Source organism: Anolis carolinensis, chromosome 2 (assembly GCF_035594765.1).
Source record: "Anolis carolinensis isolate JA03-04 chromosome 2, rAnoCar3.1.pri, whole genome shotgun sequence".
In the NCBI taxonomy this organism is placed as follows: Eukaryota; Metazoa; Chordata; class Lepidosauria; order Squamata; family Dactyloidae; genus Anolis; species Anolis carolinensis.
In genome coordinates, this window is record NC_085842.1 from 147,004,477 (window position 1) to 147,019,047 (window position 14,571).

The 14,571-nt window shown below is 42.0% G+C and overlaps 1 protein-coding gene and 1 long non-coding RNA gene across 5 annotated transcripts in view; one reads left to right on the top strand and one right to left on the bottom strand.

Moving 5' to 3' along the window:
- Nucleotides 1–604: 604 nt before the first annotated feature.
- Nucleotides 605–11,540, bottom strand: LOC103277795 (uncharacterized). 2 transcript variants are annotated; one of them, XR_010002963.1, is made up of 4 exons: nt 11,403–11,540; nt 10,829–10,963; nt 6,445–6,548; nt 605–1,324 (listed from the first exon to the last, which is right to left on the bottom strand). It is a non-coding gene; the product is annotated as an uncharacterized LOC103277795 (long non-coding RNA). The 2 variants fall into 2 exon arrangements; XR_505677.3 differs by lacking the exons at nt 10,829–10,963; nt 11,403–11,540 and adding an exon at nt 9,700–9,838.
- pgs1 (phosphatidylglycerophosphate synthase 1) overlaps nt 9,779–14,571 on the top strand; it is an 80,635-nt gene continuing 75,842 nt past the window's right edge. For all 3 annotated transcript variants that reach the window (XM_062970773.1, XM_008104195.3, XM_003217126.4), the window contains exon 1: nt 9,779–9,921. In XM_062970773.1, coding sequence (XP_062826843.1) covers nt 9,779–9,921 — 143 coding nt within the window. The remainder of the gene's footprint in view (nt 9,922–14,571) is intronic.

Consider the following 14,571-nt stretch of genomic DNA (forward strand, 5'->3'; position numbering starts at 1 on the left):
AAAGTAAATTCGGGAGGGCATTGGGGGAAAGCTGGAGAAGGAGAAAGAAACCGAGACATTTTAAAAGAACCCGAAAAAATTTGAGATCTAATCATAGTCCAATTAAAAAGTCTAGTATCTCATTTTCAGAATGGAAGTGAATGATGTGAATGTATGGATGGCTGGGCACTAGAAACCACCTAAGAATATACAGTCAGCACTCTACATTTTCTGGGTTAAGGGGCACAAGACTCCCATGAAAGTGGAAAACCGAGATTGAAGAAATTACTTTTTTTAACCTAGGAGAATACCTCTCTGGGAATTTCTAAGTCTTCCAGCATGCCCTTTGGTCAAGCATAAAATCGCACTGGAGGACTTAGAGATTTCTAGACAGGTGTTCTCTCTAGAAATTTCTAGGTCCTCCAGCATGACTGGAGGAATCTGGCCATACAGTCACACTGCAGGACTTAAGGGAATCTAAAGGGAACTTTTTAACCAAATCCATTAATACTGTAATTGATGCCGGAAATTCGAGGTTTTTCAAAGCCCTGTGGATATTGAGGGGTGCCTGGAAAGCTTCGCTAACTGCAGATGTTTCGAGTCAGGAATTAGGAATCTCACCAGGTTGAAGGCAAGTGACAGAGACTTTATTTAATCTGAACAGAAGGGACACTTGTACAGCAACTGGTGCTCAAAGGGTACAGGTGTAAAAGCATAATCATAAGCAGGCATTTTTATACACAAAAGTTATCATGCATTAATATTGCTACATTTTGAATATCCGTCCCTTCCCGCTAACTGGCTAGCGCTGAGAAGCCGGCCAGCATTTCCCAGACCTCTGACTGATCAGGAGGTGGGTCCTAGACAGTGGCCACCTTGATTGGAGAAGGCGGCAGTGACAATGGCGGGGATCTCCCCCCAGCTGGGCAGGGAGGTCCTGGGGCTTACAGGGAGGTCCTGGGGCTGGTGGAGGCAATCCCGGGGATGGAGAGGTTTCCAGGGACTATGTCAACCCCCTGGGTGTGTAGCAATGGAATGCTGAAGACAAAGAAAAGTCCAAAAGATTATTTGACAGCATTATGCAGATTTTGGGGCCCGGTGCAGAGGACAGAGAGAGTTGTTGGTCCCCATGCTGGTGAGACAAAGAAAGAGTCTCAAACATGTCTACTGTTGATGAGATTGCTATCAAAGTTTCTTCCTAGACTTTTGTCCCATGGATAGGTAAGATCCCCAAAAGGGAACTTTTGAGCAGCAGTCAGATAGCCTCCTATTGAGATCCAGGAAATCCTTTGTTCCTTAGATTATGTCCCATCTCTGGTTCCCACACAAGGCAAGGAATGAGTACCTGGAATTGTTCAAGAGGTTGGGAGGTTACTGCAGTTCATGAGTTCATGTACATTTGCCTTCTATTTTATATGGTTCAATAATAATAATAATAATAATAATAATAATAATAATAATAATAATAATCATCATCATCATCATCATCATCATCATCATCATCATCATATATCCATATATATATGGATAAAAAAAATTGCGGCCTAGGACAAAACAACAAAACTACACATCCCAGAAACACTAAACTTGGCAACACAACCCCTCATCCATGCCTCTACGTTCATACAACAAAAAGAAAAGAAAAATAAAGTCCTAATTAGAGGGAGAGGAATAATTGCTTTTTATCCAATTGCTGCCAGTTAGAAGGCTAAACTCTGCCCACTTGGTCTCCTAGCAACCTACTTAGCCCAGGAGACAGGCACAGTTAGGCCTCAGGCCTCTTCCACACTGCCTATAAGATACAGATTATCTGATTTTAACTGGATTATATGGCAGTGTAGACTCCAGGCCCTTCCACACAGCTATATTACCCATTTATAATCTAATATTATCTGCTTTGAACTGGATTATCTTGAGTCTACACTGCCAGATAATCCACTTCAGTGTGCATTTTATACAGCTGTGTAGAAGGGGCCTCATATAATCCAGTTCTAAGTAGATAATATAAGATTATAAATATACAGTAGAGTCTCACTTATCCAACATAAACAGACCAGCAGAACGTTGGATAAATGAATATGTTGGATAATAAGAAGGGATTCAGGAAAAGCCAATTAAACATCAAATTAGGTAATGATTATACAAATTAAGCACCAAACATCATGTTATACAACAAATTTGACAGGAAAAGTAGTTCAATGCTCAGTAATGCTATGTTGTAATTACTGTATTTACAAATTTAGCACCAAAATATCACAATGAATTTAAAACATTGACTACAAAAACATTGACTATTAAAAGGCAGACTAAGTTACAATTCACACAGCTACAATGTATCAAAAACATCAATTTCCAGATCCTCTGCTACTATAAAAGAAATAAACAGAGATACATAGAAGCAGAGGATCTGGAAATTGATGTTTTTGATACATTGTAGCTGTATGGATTGTAACTTAGCTGGGGGGAAAAGCTGAGAGAAAGATCATGAGGCAGTCTCCAGAGAAATCCACACAAGTCAAAACTGCAAATGTGTGGAGATGACTGTGCTTCTCCCACATTTGGTGAAACATTGGAGTGGGAAAGCCAAATGCTTACTACAGTTGCAGGGGGCTGTATATGTTGGCACATGAATTCAGCATGTATACCATTGACAAAACCATTCATGCAGAGCCGTAGCCAGAAAAAAATTTCGGGAGGGGTTTTGAAAATTTCGGGGGGGGGGGGGGGTTGAACCCCTGACCCACCTGCCCCCCGGGTTCAGACCTGTCAATATCTGCTTGAGATAGTGCCTGAAGGGACTCTTAATGTTTTACGTCTCATAGACTTAGCATGGGGGATTTGGTTAACCAGTTAAAATTCATGAGTAAACCAGGGTTTTTTTTAACCTGAAAAATTTCGGGGGGGGGGGTTGAACCACTAACCCCCCCCCCCCTCGCTACAGGCCTGCATTCATGCCACCTTGCCCCTGCCTGCCATGTGCATGACTGCAGGAAGTTTAGCACAGACACCAGTTCCTGCAGCCAGATCAGCTTGTGGAGTAGCTACATCTTTTACCCACTGTTCCATACAGTACACTCAAATCTTATTAGGTTGTTCCTGTTGATCTTAGCAGTTGTTCTCTACAGCAGCAGCAGCATTAACCCTTCCAATTCACACATCCATGAAGCCACTTAACTCCATGAGCTTCTGAAACCAATGCCTGATATGTAAAACATTATAAGTCACTTTGATCCTTTTGTCTTGGCATGGGGAACCCTCTGATCTTCCATCTATTTGACAAGCAAAGAAGCAACATGTTGCATCTGTGCTGTCTTGATCCTCAGAACTCATTAACTTCTTTTAAGAAACTTAAATACAAATGAGTCTCATGTTAATGGTTTATGGCCAGTAATACCACTAGGACCAGACTCTTATTTAGGAAGGATCCAGAAATGCTGCAAATCTGGCTTATTAAATTTTGATGTACATATACCTGTCTTTGCAGTGCAGACACCAAAATGATCTAAGTGTGCTACTGGTTGTGGTACCCTTATGGAGCCGTCTTCTTGAGTTTATATAAAATGTACATGGTCTTTTTGTCTTCAGATTGTGAATTATGATTTCCCCCGAGCTTCTGTCAAGCCATAGCATTCAAACTAAAGGGCATTTTTCAATCAACACCCTTAAAATAGAAGCCAGTGCATTTCATTAAGTTGTAAATTCCAAAATATTTGAGCTGGATTGGATGGTGTTGATGAAATGAGTCTCGCCTGGTTTCATCACTGAGGGAAATGGCTGGAGGCATTTGCGGATGGGAAGAAACATGTAATTAACCTTTGCTTTTCCTTTGGTTGACTTCTGAATGGGAGAGAGCTAATGTAATCCCTTTATTTGTTATCTAGTATCTAAAGACCCCTTGGTCATGTTACTTATTAAGCCAAATTATCAACCTTGTCCCTTTGCAGTCCGCTACAGTGATGGGGTTCTTCATGAAAAAGTTAACCCAGGATAATTGTATTGGTTTAATCAGCAATCTGAGAATCTCTCCTTTGAAAAATACCGGAGATGCTAAGCATGTTGACTCAGAAGTAAGTGCTACTGACTTCAATGGAACTTTCTCTCCAAATAATTGTGTATTGGATTGCAATAGTGATTTACATTGCCATTGCTTTCAAAATACTATCCATGGTAAAAGAAAAAACCCTCAACAATGATTGAAAACACTGGAAGATATTTGCAATTTCTGTTAATTTTGTCCCTTGCCTCCGTTAGCCACAAGGCCTCTTGTAATTGTATTTTAGTATCCTGCTGCCAGATGTGAAAGCCACAATGGGAAAATACAAGGAGAAGTCAAACGGTGCTCTGATCTTTAAATGGAATGCCCTTGGTTTTGGTCAAAAGCCCACGGGCAGATACCCAGACAGATCTCAGATCTTCAGGGAAGCCAAGAGCATCTCGGAATGGCGGCATGTCTTTTGGACAAATATTTTTGATGGTTTTTGCCTTAGGGCTAAATCAGACATTCTGGCCATTACAGCCCAAAGTAAGGATTTCCTGCCTTTCTTGGATCTGACCAGAGGCACAAATACTATAGCAACAGAGTTTAGAAGCTCAGTGGGGAGAGAACAGCATGATCTGGTTTCAGTGGGGATTTTTTTAAACTTTTAATTCAAGAAAAGCCTCTGCTCCTAATTTGTTTGAGACGTGATTTGGAGATTAGTTGATTTCAAAGGCCTGAAGATTTGCCAGCCATTGTGGGTGAAACCTTCTCCCTTTCCGAAAGTAAAAGGTTTTCTATTGCTTTATGCTGGGAAAGCAGCTGGGCTTCTCTAAATAACTCTCAACTATTTCAAGATAAACGGAGATGCCATCTAGGACATAAATATTCCATAGTGCCTTTTTGGGTTTAGCAAACATTCCTCACTCTTGAATACATAATTCTGTATGAAAGATATGATCCTGGGCTAATTTACTGAGAAGTAAGCTTTACGGTACATTGCAAAACTTAATTCTGAGGAAGCAAACAAGATAAAGTGTCAGTAACAAAAGAGTGTACATTTATGGGAACAATGACTCCTGGTTCCAGTGTATTTCTATGGAAAAGTAAGCATTTCCTTCTTGTGCAGCAGTAATACACACCGTTATATTGTACTTTAGCTACCCTTATTTCCTCCTTCCTATTTTGTCTTTCATAGACTACGTTGTAAGGTATAATATTTTATCTCGGACTCAACTGTCCTGTATTTTTTCTTGTTTTTTAAAACTTGAATCTTATACTTCTAGGCTCTAATGCCTAATATATTAAAGGCTATTACTGTATTCAATGCTTGTAGGAGTGTAAAGGACTGGAAGCAGCAATGATGGTGGCTGAAGGAAAGCAGAGCTATGCCCCTGTACTGACAGAATCAGCAATTAACATTCTCTATAAGAAGGTGTTGAATATCTATGAAAACATAACAAAGGGTTCTGTCAGTTTCTGTCCTAAATAATCAATTTACATTTCTCAGCCACAAAAAACATGGAGAAGTACAGAAATGTGCCATTCTTATAATTCTTATGAAACTTTGCTTCCAGTCTCTCCAAAATGTATCCTCTGTTCTAGAGATCTGCCATGTGTCGGTTTCATAGCCACAAAACAGGATGAGATGATGATACAGAACATTATCCTCTTTGTTTCTTTCTGTTTCAGAGATGTAACTCTGTTTGAAACAGGTTTATTTTTAGACAAGTGAAATTAGCAATCTAACCTTCCTTTCTCTCTTAATGCATAATACAAACTGGTTCCACCCTTCTGCACATCTGCCTTAATTTTAAAATTAAGCCCCCTGGTCACTATCCCTGACCACTGCCCATATAGACTGGGAGTGAAGGGGGTTCTCCAACATCTGGAAGGTCAGAGTCCCCAGCCTTGCTTTAAGGTTACAGATCTGTGAACAGTTCTTAGAAGTAAGGGCCATTGAATTCAGTGGGACTTAATATACACAAGATCATACTGCATGTGTGGGCAGAAATGTTTGAACTTTGATGTTCACTTAGGATGTATCTACACCAGTGTTTCTCAAAGTGTACTCCTCTAGGTGTTTTGGATTTCAGCTTGCAGAAATCCCAGCCAGCTTACCAGCTGTTAGGAACTGTGGGAGCTGTACTCCAAAACACTTGGAGGAGCACACTTTGAGAAATTCTGATCTACACTGTTGAATTAATGCAGTTTGGCACCATCGAGCTGCCATGGCTCAGTGTTATGGAATCCTGGGAGTTGTAGTTTTGCGAAGTCTTTAGCTTTCTCTGCTAGAGAGCTGGTGTTTCACCAAACTCTTTGAGCCATGGCAGTTAAAGTGGTTTAAAATTGCATTAATTTGACAGTGTCGATTTACTCTTAGTTGGCTATGAATTAGTATACATTTAGGGTAAATATGCACACCTAAAAATTAATAGACAAGAACACACAGGAAATTTATTTATTTTAATAGTTATATTTACATTCACCTTTCTTCCAAAAAGTTCAAAGAAGCAGACTTATTTCTCTCCTCCTCTTTATCCTTACACATGTATATGTTGTGTAGGTCTTGGATTTTAAAATTACTGATCCCCTGAAAAATGAAAAAAGAAGGAAAAAGAGAGGGAGAAAGAAATACTTGGGGTATGGTCACGGGTTAGTTGTATATACTAGTGCAGTGGTTCTCAACTTGGGGTCCCCAGATGTTTTTGGCTTACAACTCCCAGAAATCCCAGCCAGTTAGGATTTCTTGGAATTGAAGGCCAAAAACATCTGGGAACCGCACGTTGAGAACCACTGTACTAGTGGTTCACAAACTTTGGCCTTCTAGGTGTTTTGGACTTCAGCCCCCAGAAGCTCCATGAAGCTTAGCCAACAGTTGGGAATTCTGGGAGTAGAAGTCCAAACTTATCAGTTGGACCAATGTTTGGGAACCACTGGCATACAGTAATAAAAATGGACCATATTTCTCTAAAATATCTGCCTGGAGTTATTGCCACCTGAAAACATACCATCCTCACAATGTTTCTGGGAAGTCGGACTGAAAAAGAGCAACTTGTTCAAGGTCAATCAGTTTCAAGACTCAGTGGGGATAAACCAGACATGGGCAAACTTCAGCCCACCAGGTGTTTTGGACTTCAATTCCTACAATTCCTAATAGCTGGGTGCTTGTTAGGATTTGTGGGAGCTGAAGTCCAAAATACCTGGAGGACCAAAGTTTGCCCATGTCTGGAATAAACTTTAATACGTCTCACACTTTTAATCACTAAAGGGCCTTGGAACTTTAAATGGAAAAAGAATGAGGAGCTGACAAAGATAACCCTAAAGAAAGAAGACCATGTTATACCACATAAATGCACAATAACTCCATAGTATTAGTGAAGAGCTTACAATTGCAGTATAATTTCTTTTTTAAAAAAGAAACTTTATTTTCTAGAGAAAAAACCCAGAATACAGTAGGCCCTTGTTACACACTAGAGTTGGGTTCCAGGACCCTGAAGGAATACCAAAATCTGTTTAGTACTCAAGTCCCATTATATACAATGGCATAATAAAATGTGCCCTTTATATGTAATGACAAAATTAGGCTTTGATTTTTGGATTGTTTAAAAAATGAATTTTCAAGTTATGGATAACTGATCTACCAAGGGATGCAGAATTTGTGAATATAGAGGGCTGGCTGACGTCACTTTGAAAGTTGACAGAAGCCGGTGGAAACAGCACTGGGAGAAAATCAGTTTGTTTCATGAGTTCTGAGACTGTCTTGAGATGTTTGAAAACACTGTCCATTTATTGTGTGTAAATTCCCATGTGGGGACGCATGGAAGGCTATAATGGCAACTTTGGAAAGAACTGCATGCTATGATTTTTCTGGCAATGAAAGTAGTGTAGTTATTCCAGCTGGCTCTTCACATCTAGCATCAGGCTAGAGTACAGCACTTACAGGAGGAATTAGGATACAATTGCCAGCCACGTTACCAGAGATCTTACAACCACAGCACTGTCCCATGGCTTTTCATACAGAATCCTCGCCTTCCAATTTCATGGGGCTGAATCCCAGGTTAGTGTGCACAGAATTAGATTTAGAATAATGACTGGTTCACAATTATAAATTCACACTATTATGTGGATTTGTAAGTACAATACAGGAGGACTTGTGTGCTTTCAAGTAGTTTTCAATCTATACTGAGTATGACCTGACCAAAGTCACCCAGTGGCTTTCATGGACGGGATTCGAATCCTGGTCTCCAGATAAGTCCAACACCCAAACTGCTATGCTGTACACATGAAGCTTTTTATGGGATTTTCTTAACATGATTTGTTTGGGAGAAGGGGGGATTGGGATATTGTTTTATTGCAATGTTGATGTATTCTGCTTGAATTTTATGTATTTTACAGCACTATTGTGTGCTTTCTATAAGCTGTCCCGAGTCCCTCCAGGGAGATTTTATTTATTTATTTACCATATTTGTACCCCGCCCTTCTCAACCCTGAGGGGGACTCAGCGTGGCTTCACATATCGGGAACAATTCAATGCCTTAAAACATAGAATTGATAAAAACATCTACATTAAAAACAGAATTAAAATAAATAAAAGGTTACATCCATTACTAAAATCACATGATCCTATGTCGAAGTCCAGAGCCATTCCAAAATGTCGTTGCACTGATTCTTTGTTCATTTATTGCACTGCAGTTACTCTCCAAAAGCTTGGTCCCATAGCTATGTTTTAACTTTCTTCCTTCAGGCTAAAAGGAAAGGAGCTGATAGAATATCACAGGGGAGGGAGCTCCATAGCTGAGACAGTGGCGGAATATAAATAAAGTTATTATTATTATTGTCTTTGGCTCCTTCCGCGGCTGAGAGAATGTGCTGTGCCCAAAGTCATCCAGGGGATTTCTGTGGCTGAGCAGGGGGATTTGAACCCTGGTCTTGTGGCACTTATACTGTGGCATGAATGCCATTTTGATATGTCCAGTGGTTCTCAACATGGGGTCCCCAGATGTTTTTGGCCTACAACTCCTAGAAATCCCAGTCAGTTTACCAGATGTTAGAATTTCTGGGAGTTGAAGGCCAAAAAATATCTGGGGACCCCAGGTTGAGAACCACTGTGTCAAACCATTGTCTCAGTGCTATGGAATTATGGGAGTTGTATCTTGATATGGTCTTTAGCTTTATCTTCCAGAGTGTTAGTGCCTCACCAAACTACAAATCCCTGGATCCCACAGCATTGAGCAATTGCAATAAAAGCAGTATCAAACCACATTCATTTCACAGTACACGTATTCATAGGGGAAGACTCAAATCACTAGGCCCCACTCTACCAAACAACAAACACATATTGTCTCAAAAATCAGGTGATAAAGCAGCCATGGGCAAACTTGGGCCCTCCAGGTGTTTTGGACTCCAACTCCCGCCATTCCTAACAGCCTAAGGGCCTTTCCTTTTCCCCCTCAGCCACTTAAGTTGAGGGGGGAAAGGAAGGGGCCTGAGGTTGTTAGGAATGGCGGGAGTTGGAGTCCAAAACACTTGCGAGGGCCCAAGTTTGCCTATGTCTGTGATAATGAATACAACAGGAGCATAAGACAGAAATGCCCGGATGTCCTGCCTTTTTGGCCATTTGACAGCGGGGAACAAACACCGTCGAAGGCTGGGTCCACGCTCCCATAGAATGCAGTTTGAAAGTGTGTGCTACAGCCAAGTAAAGAGGGCCGTAGACGCCGCCATATTGGCGGGTCTCTTACCACCCGCGCCGCGGCGTCAAAGCGAGTTCTGACCCGGAAGAAGAGTGTCCCACTCGGAAGCGGAAGGAGCCGGGTTTCCATGGCGGCGGCGACGGCGGTGGAGGCTCCCGTGCTATGGCGGCGGCTGCTGAAGTATTTGCCTCGGGGCAGGCCGGTTTGGGCCGCACTCCTCGGCCGCCTCTCGGACCGCCTGAGCCGGGGCCGCGAACGCCGCGCTCGCAGGTGAGAGGAAGGGAGGGAGGGAAGCCGGAGGCCTGCCTTGACCCAGAATGCTCCGCGACGGGCCTGTGGCGTCTAGCGGGTGGAGGGGCTTTGGTTTGTGCTTCTTCGTGGATGTGCTTGGCTTGCAGGGCCTGTGGCCATCATCAGGTGCAAGGAGGCGTGTGTGTTTGTGTGTCCCCTGTTAGAATCATAGAATCCTAGAGTTGGAAGAGACCTCGTGGGCCATCCAGTCCAACCCCATTCTGCCAAGTAGCAGGAAAATCGCATTCAAAGCATCCCCGACAGATGACCATCCATCCTCTGCTTAGAAGCCTCCAAAGAAGGAGCCTTCACCACACTCCAAGGAAGAGAGTTCCATTGCTGAACAGCTCTCTCACACAGTTCTTCCTCATTTTCAGGTGGAATCTCCTTTCCTGTAGTTTGAAGCCGATGTTCTGCTCCAGGGTAGCAGAAAAGCTCCCTCCCTCCTCCCTATGATTTCCCCTCACATATTTATACATGGCCCTCACCATGTCTCCTCTCCACTTTCTTTCTGCAGCTTAACATGCCCAGTTTTTAAGCCACTCCTCATAGGGCTAGTTCTACAGACCCTTGATCATTTTAGTCGCCCTCCTCAGGACACATTCGAGCTTGTCAGCATCTCCCTTAAATTGTGGTGCCCAGAATTGGACACAGTGTGACTCCAGGTGTGGTCTGACCAAGGCAGAATAGAGGGGTAGCATGACTTCCCTGAATCTAGACACTATACTCCTATTTATGCAGGCCAAAATCCCATTGGCTTATTTAGCTGCCGCAGCACATTGTTGGCAGCCAACACCTCCCATAAATTGTGGTGCCCAATTGAGATCTCACTCTGGGGATATCAAGCGCCCCACCTCCAAGGCACCCTGATTGAGAGTGCACTTACACTGTAGAATGAACACACTTTGACATCACTTTATCTGCCCTGGCTCAATGCTATGCAGTTCTTGTTTGGGAAGGCACCAGCACACTGTGACAGAGAAGGCGGAAGGCTTTGTAAAAGGGCGACTCTTATGATTTCCTGCAAAAGAGAAGAGACATGATAGCCATGCTTAACTATTTGAAAGGAAGAGGGAGCAGGCCTTTTTTTCTGCTGCCCAGGAAACTAGGGCTTGGAGCAATGGGGCTATATTACAAGAAAGGAGATTCCACCTGGACATTAAAAAGAACTTCCTGACTGTAAGAGCTGTTCAGCGGTGGAACTCTCTGCCTTATGGTGTGGTGGAAGCTCCTTCTTGGAAGCTTTTAAACAGGCTGGATGGCCATCTATCCGGGTACTTGTATTTTTCCTGCATGGCAGAGGGTTAGACTAGATGGTTCATGTGGTCTCTTTCAACTCTATGATTTTATTATTGTTATCATGGAACCACAGCAGTTAAAGTGGTTTCAAACTACATTAATTCTACAGTGTAGATGCACTGAGCCCTTCCCCTGTAATGCATTTTTCTCTTTCTTTTTACCTGCTGTCTTTCACTTTGCTGCACATTTTGATTGTTGTTTTTGAATGCTTTCAAGTCATTTTCTATCTACAAATTAATTTGCACATACAGAGAGTTACAAACATCCGACTTACATTCTAGGGCCCTCCCACACAGCCATATAACCCAGAATATCAAGGCAGAAAATCCCACAATATCTGCTTTGAACTGGCGCCACTTCCACACAGTTAATAATAATAATAATAATAATAATAAATAACTTTATTTTTGTACCCCGCCTCCATCTCCCTGAAGGGACTCGGGGCGGCTAACATGAGGTCAAGCCCAGGCAGTTACAATAAAACAAAATAAAATACATCAACAAGTAAAAATACTTACACAGTAACATAGTAAAGCAATGAAATAGTAACAATAGTATAATAAAACATAGTATAAAAACAGTACAAAAATTAAACGAGGGTGAACTGGGCCAAAGTGCGAGGAGTGAAAATTATAAAATCCATGGCTGAGGTAGATAGATAAAGTGTTGCATTTAGTAAGAAACTTGGGATGGGATAAACAATGAGGTTATTCTCAACTGAGGGATGAAATAAAGTGCATGAGAAAAACGGATTGACACTGAGACGAGTGTGCTTTGAATTTCCAAAAGCTCAAAAACTTGTTTTTTTCTGTAAGCTCCAATGAAGGATTCTGACTTTAACATGGAGATGCCTTATAGTAAGTCAGATGGTGATGATGGGCATCATCATCATCTTTATATATTGATTTCTATTCAAGACAGCTTACAAATTTAACCAATTACAATATAATAGGATCTGATTCCAGATTATCTGCTTATCCCAGATTATCTGGCCGCGGATACTCATATAATCCAGTTTAAAGCAGATAATTTGGGATCAGATTCTGGGATATAGGGCAGTGTAGAAGGGGCCTTAGGGGCTACTTCAACTGTCCTGATGACAACAAAAATGCAAAACGAAAGAAGGATCTTTTTTCTTCCTCCTCGAAACCTTAAAATCTAGTTTTACAAAGGACTGCCATAAAGGATATAAACTAAAATTGGGTAATGGGTGGTCCCCCAGATGTCATTACAGTACAACTCTCACCAACTGTAGTCGCATTGCAGATTGCAGCTTGAAGGGAGAACCCAATTGCACTTTTCAGGTTGCTGAATGTTTGTTGCATAGAACAAAGGAAATACTTTCTTTTTATTGGACAGAGGGCAAGACTAGATTACATGAAATGATAAGAAGCATTACTTTACCTGTTCAAGAACTCTTAAGAGAAATTCTCTATGATGCAATACTTTTTCCAATCTCTTGTTCTCTTTTATTTGGCACATTCAGTTTTCCCCCGAATGTTGCTATGATCATTTCCCCATATTGATTGCTAAGACAAACTTTGCATTTCTCTTTCATTCTCATTTCCGAATACGCTATATAGCATACAAGATCATTTTTGTGAAATGCTAAGACTTTGTACTTCATTAAAGTCATGTATAACCGAAGTGATAAGAATAATATGTAATTAAGGTATCTGAGAGGATTGTTCTGCAATAGAAATAAAATGTGCTGTCATTCTATAATGATAGTTAAAGGAAGTAGAAGCTTCAAAATAATCCTTTGGCCAAGAGCAAGTGAACCACAGGAACAACATCTTCCCCTGTAATTACCGTAACAGGTTGTAGTCAGTTTCCTTCTATGACATGGATGCCTCTGAAGTCTTCCTTTGAAATTCCAGAGGGAGCCATAACACCCAGCCTTGAAAAGAGCGTAGCCATATTAATAATAATAGTAAACCTGAAGATGGAGTCCTTTCTTCATAGAGCTGTTCATAGTATGATTTGCAAATATTTTTGTGCTCCAAGCCTGCTCATAGTTTCCAGGAATCCTATCAGATTTTTTCCTCTTTTCGCCCAACAATAATGCTATAACTTTTGATATTTATCTGTTTATTATCTGTGAGTCAAGTGTAATGACTTATGTTGTGATGGAGTCCTCAAGTAGAGATCCTACTAGTTGTATTAGAAGAGGCAGGAAAACTGCTCGTGAGCAAGATTCTGATGAGGAGCAACAAAGGAAGAGAATCCGGGAAATACTTATGGAGCCCTCTGATGTTGATACCTTTGAGGGTTTTGAAGGGGATTGTGGGACTGGGAATCAGGAGGATGGGATGTCAGACTCTGGGAGTGAGGTGATGGATTGGACTAAGGTTCAGGAGATCCGGGAGATTTTTGAGGAGCCCACAAGCAGTGGTACATTTGAGCGGTGGCACGGAGAAGATACAGATGGATCCTGGGGAGTTATGGGTTTGGATAGAAGGTGGTCTGGCTGGAGAGATCGTAGAAGGGCTGCAGCTGGAGGTGGGGCGTTGGGTGACTCCAGCTCTGATGAGGATTTGCAGCAACCAGCTGTGGATGGGGCGTTGGCTGGCTCAAGTTCAGAGGAGGACTTGTAGATAAAAGTAAGTTTGTTGCTAATGTAACTTTGCAATTGGCAAGGTGTTTTGTTGGGCGCTTTTCGGGATCTCTGTTTCAGAAGACGTGTTTGGAAGACTGCTTTGGGACCTGCCGGCTTGCCTCCGTCGCTTTGGCTCTTTGTGTTTACCTTGGACTGGAATTCGGTGACTGTGACTTCTTCCTGACAACCTGAACTGGAATTCGGTGACTGTGACTTCTCCCTGACGATTTGGACTGGAGCTCGATGCCGGTGACTTCTCCCTAATGACGCTGACCGGACGTGGCAGCTGTGACTTCTCCTTTACAATGTGGTTCAAAATGAAGTTCAACAGGGACAAATGCTTCACTTCGGCAGAAAAAATTGAATGCAAAGATACAGAATGGGGGATGCCTGGCTAGACAGCAGTACATGTGAAGAAGATCTTGGAGTCCTCGTGGACAAGAAGTTAAACATGAGCCAGCAATGTGATGCGGCTACTAAGAAAGCCAACGGGATTCTGGCCTGCATAAATAGGGGTATAGCATCTAGATCCAGGGAAGTCATGCTCCCTCTCTATTCTGTCTTGGTCAGACCACACCTGGAATACTGCGTCCAGTTCTGGGCACCACAGTTGAAGAGAGATGTTGACAAGCTGGAAAGCATCCAGAGGAGGGCGACTAAAATGATCAAAGGTCTGGAGAACAAGCCATATGAGGAGAGGCTTAAAGAACTGGGCATGTTTAGCCTGCAGA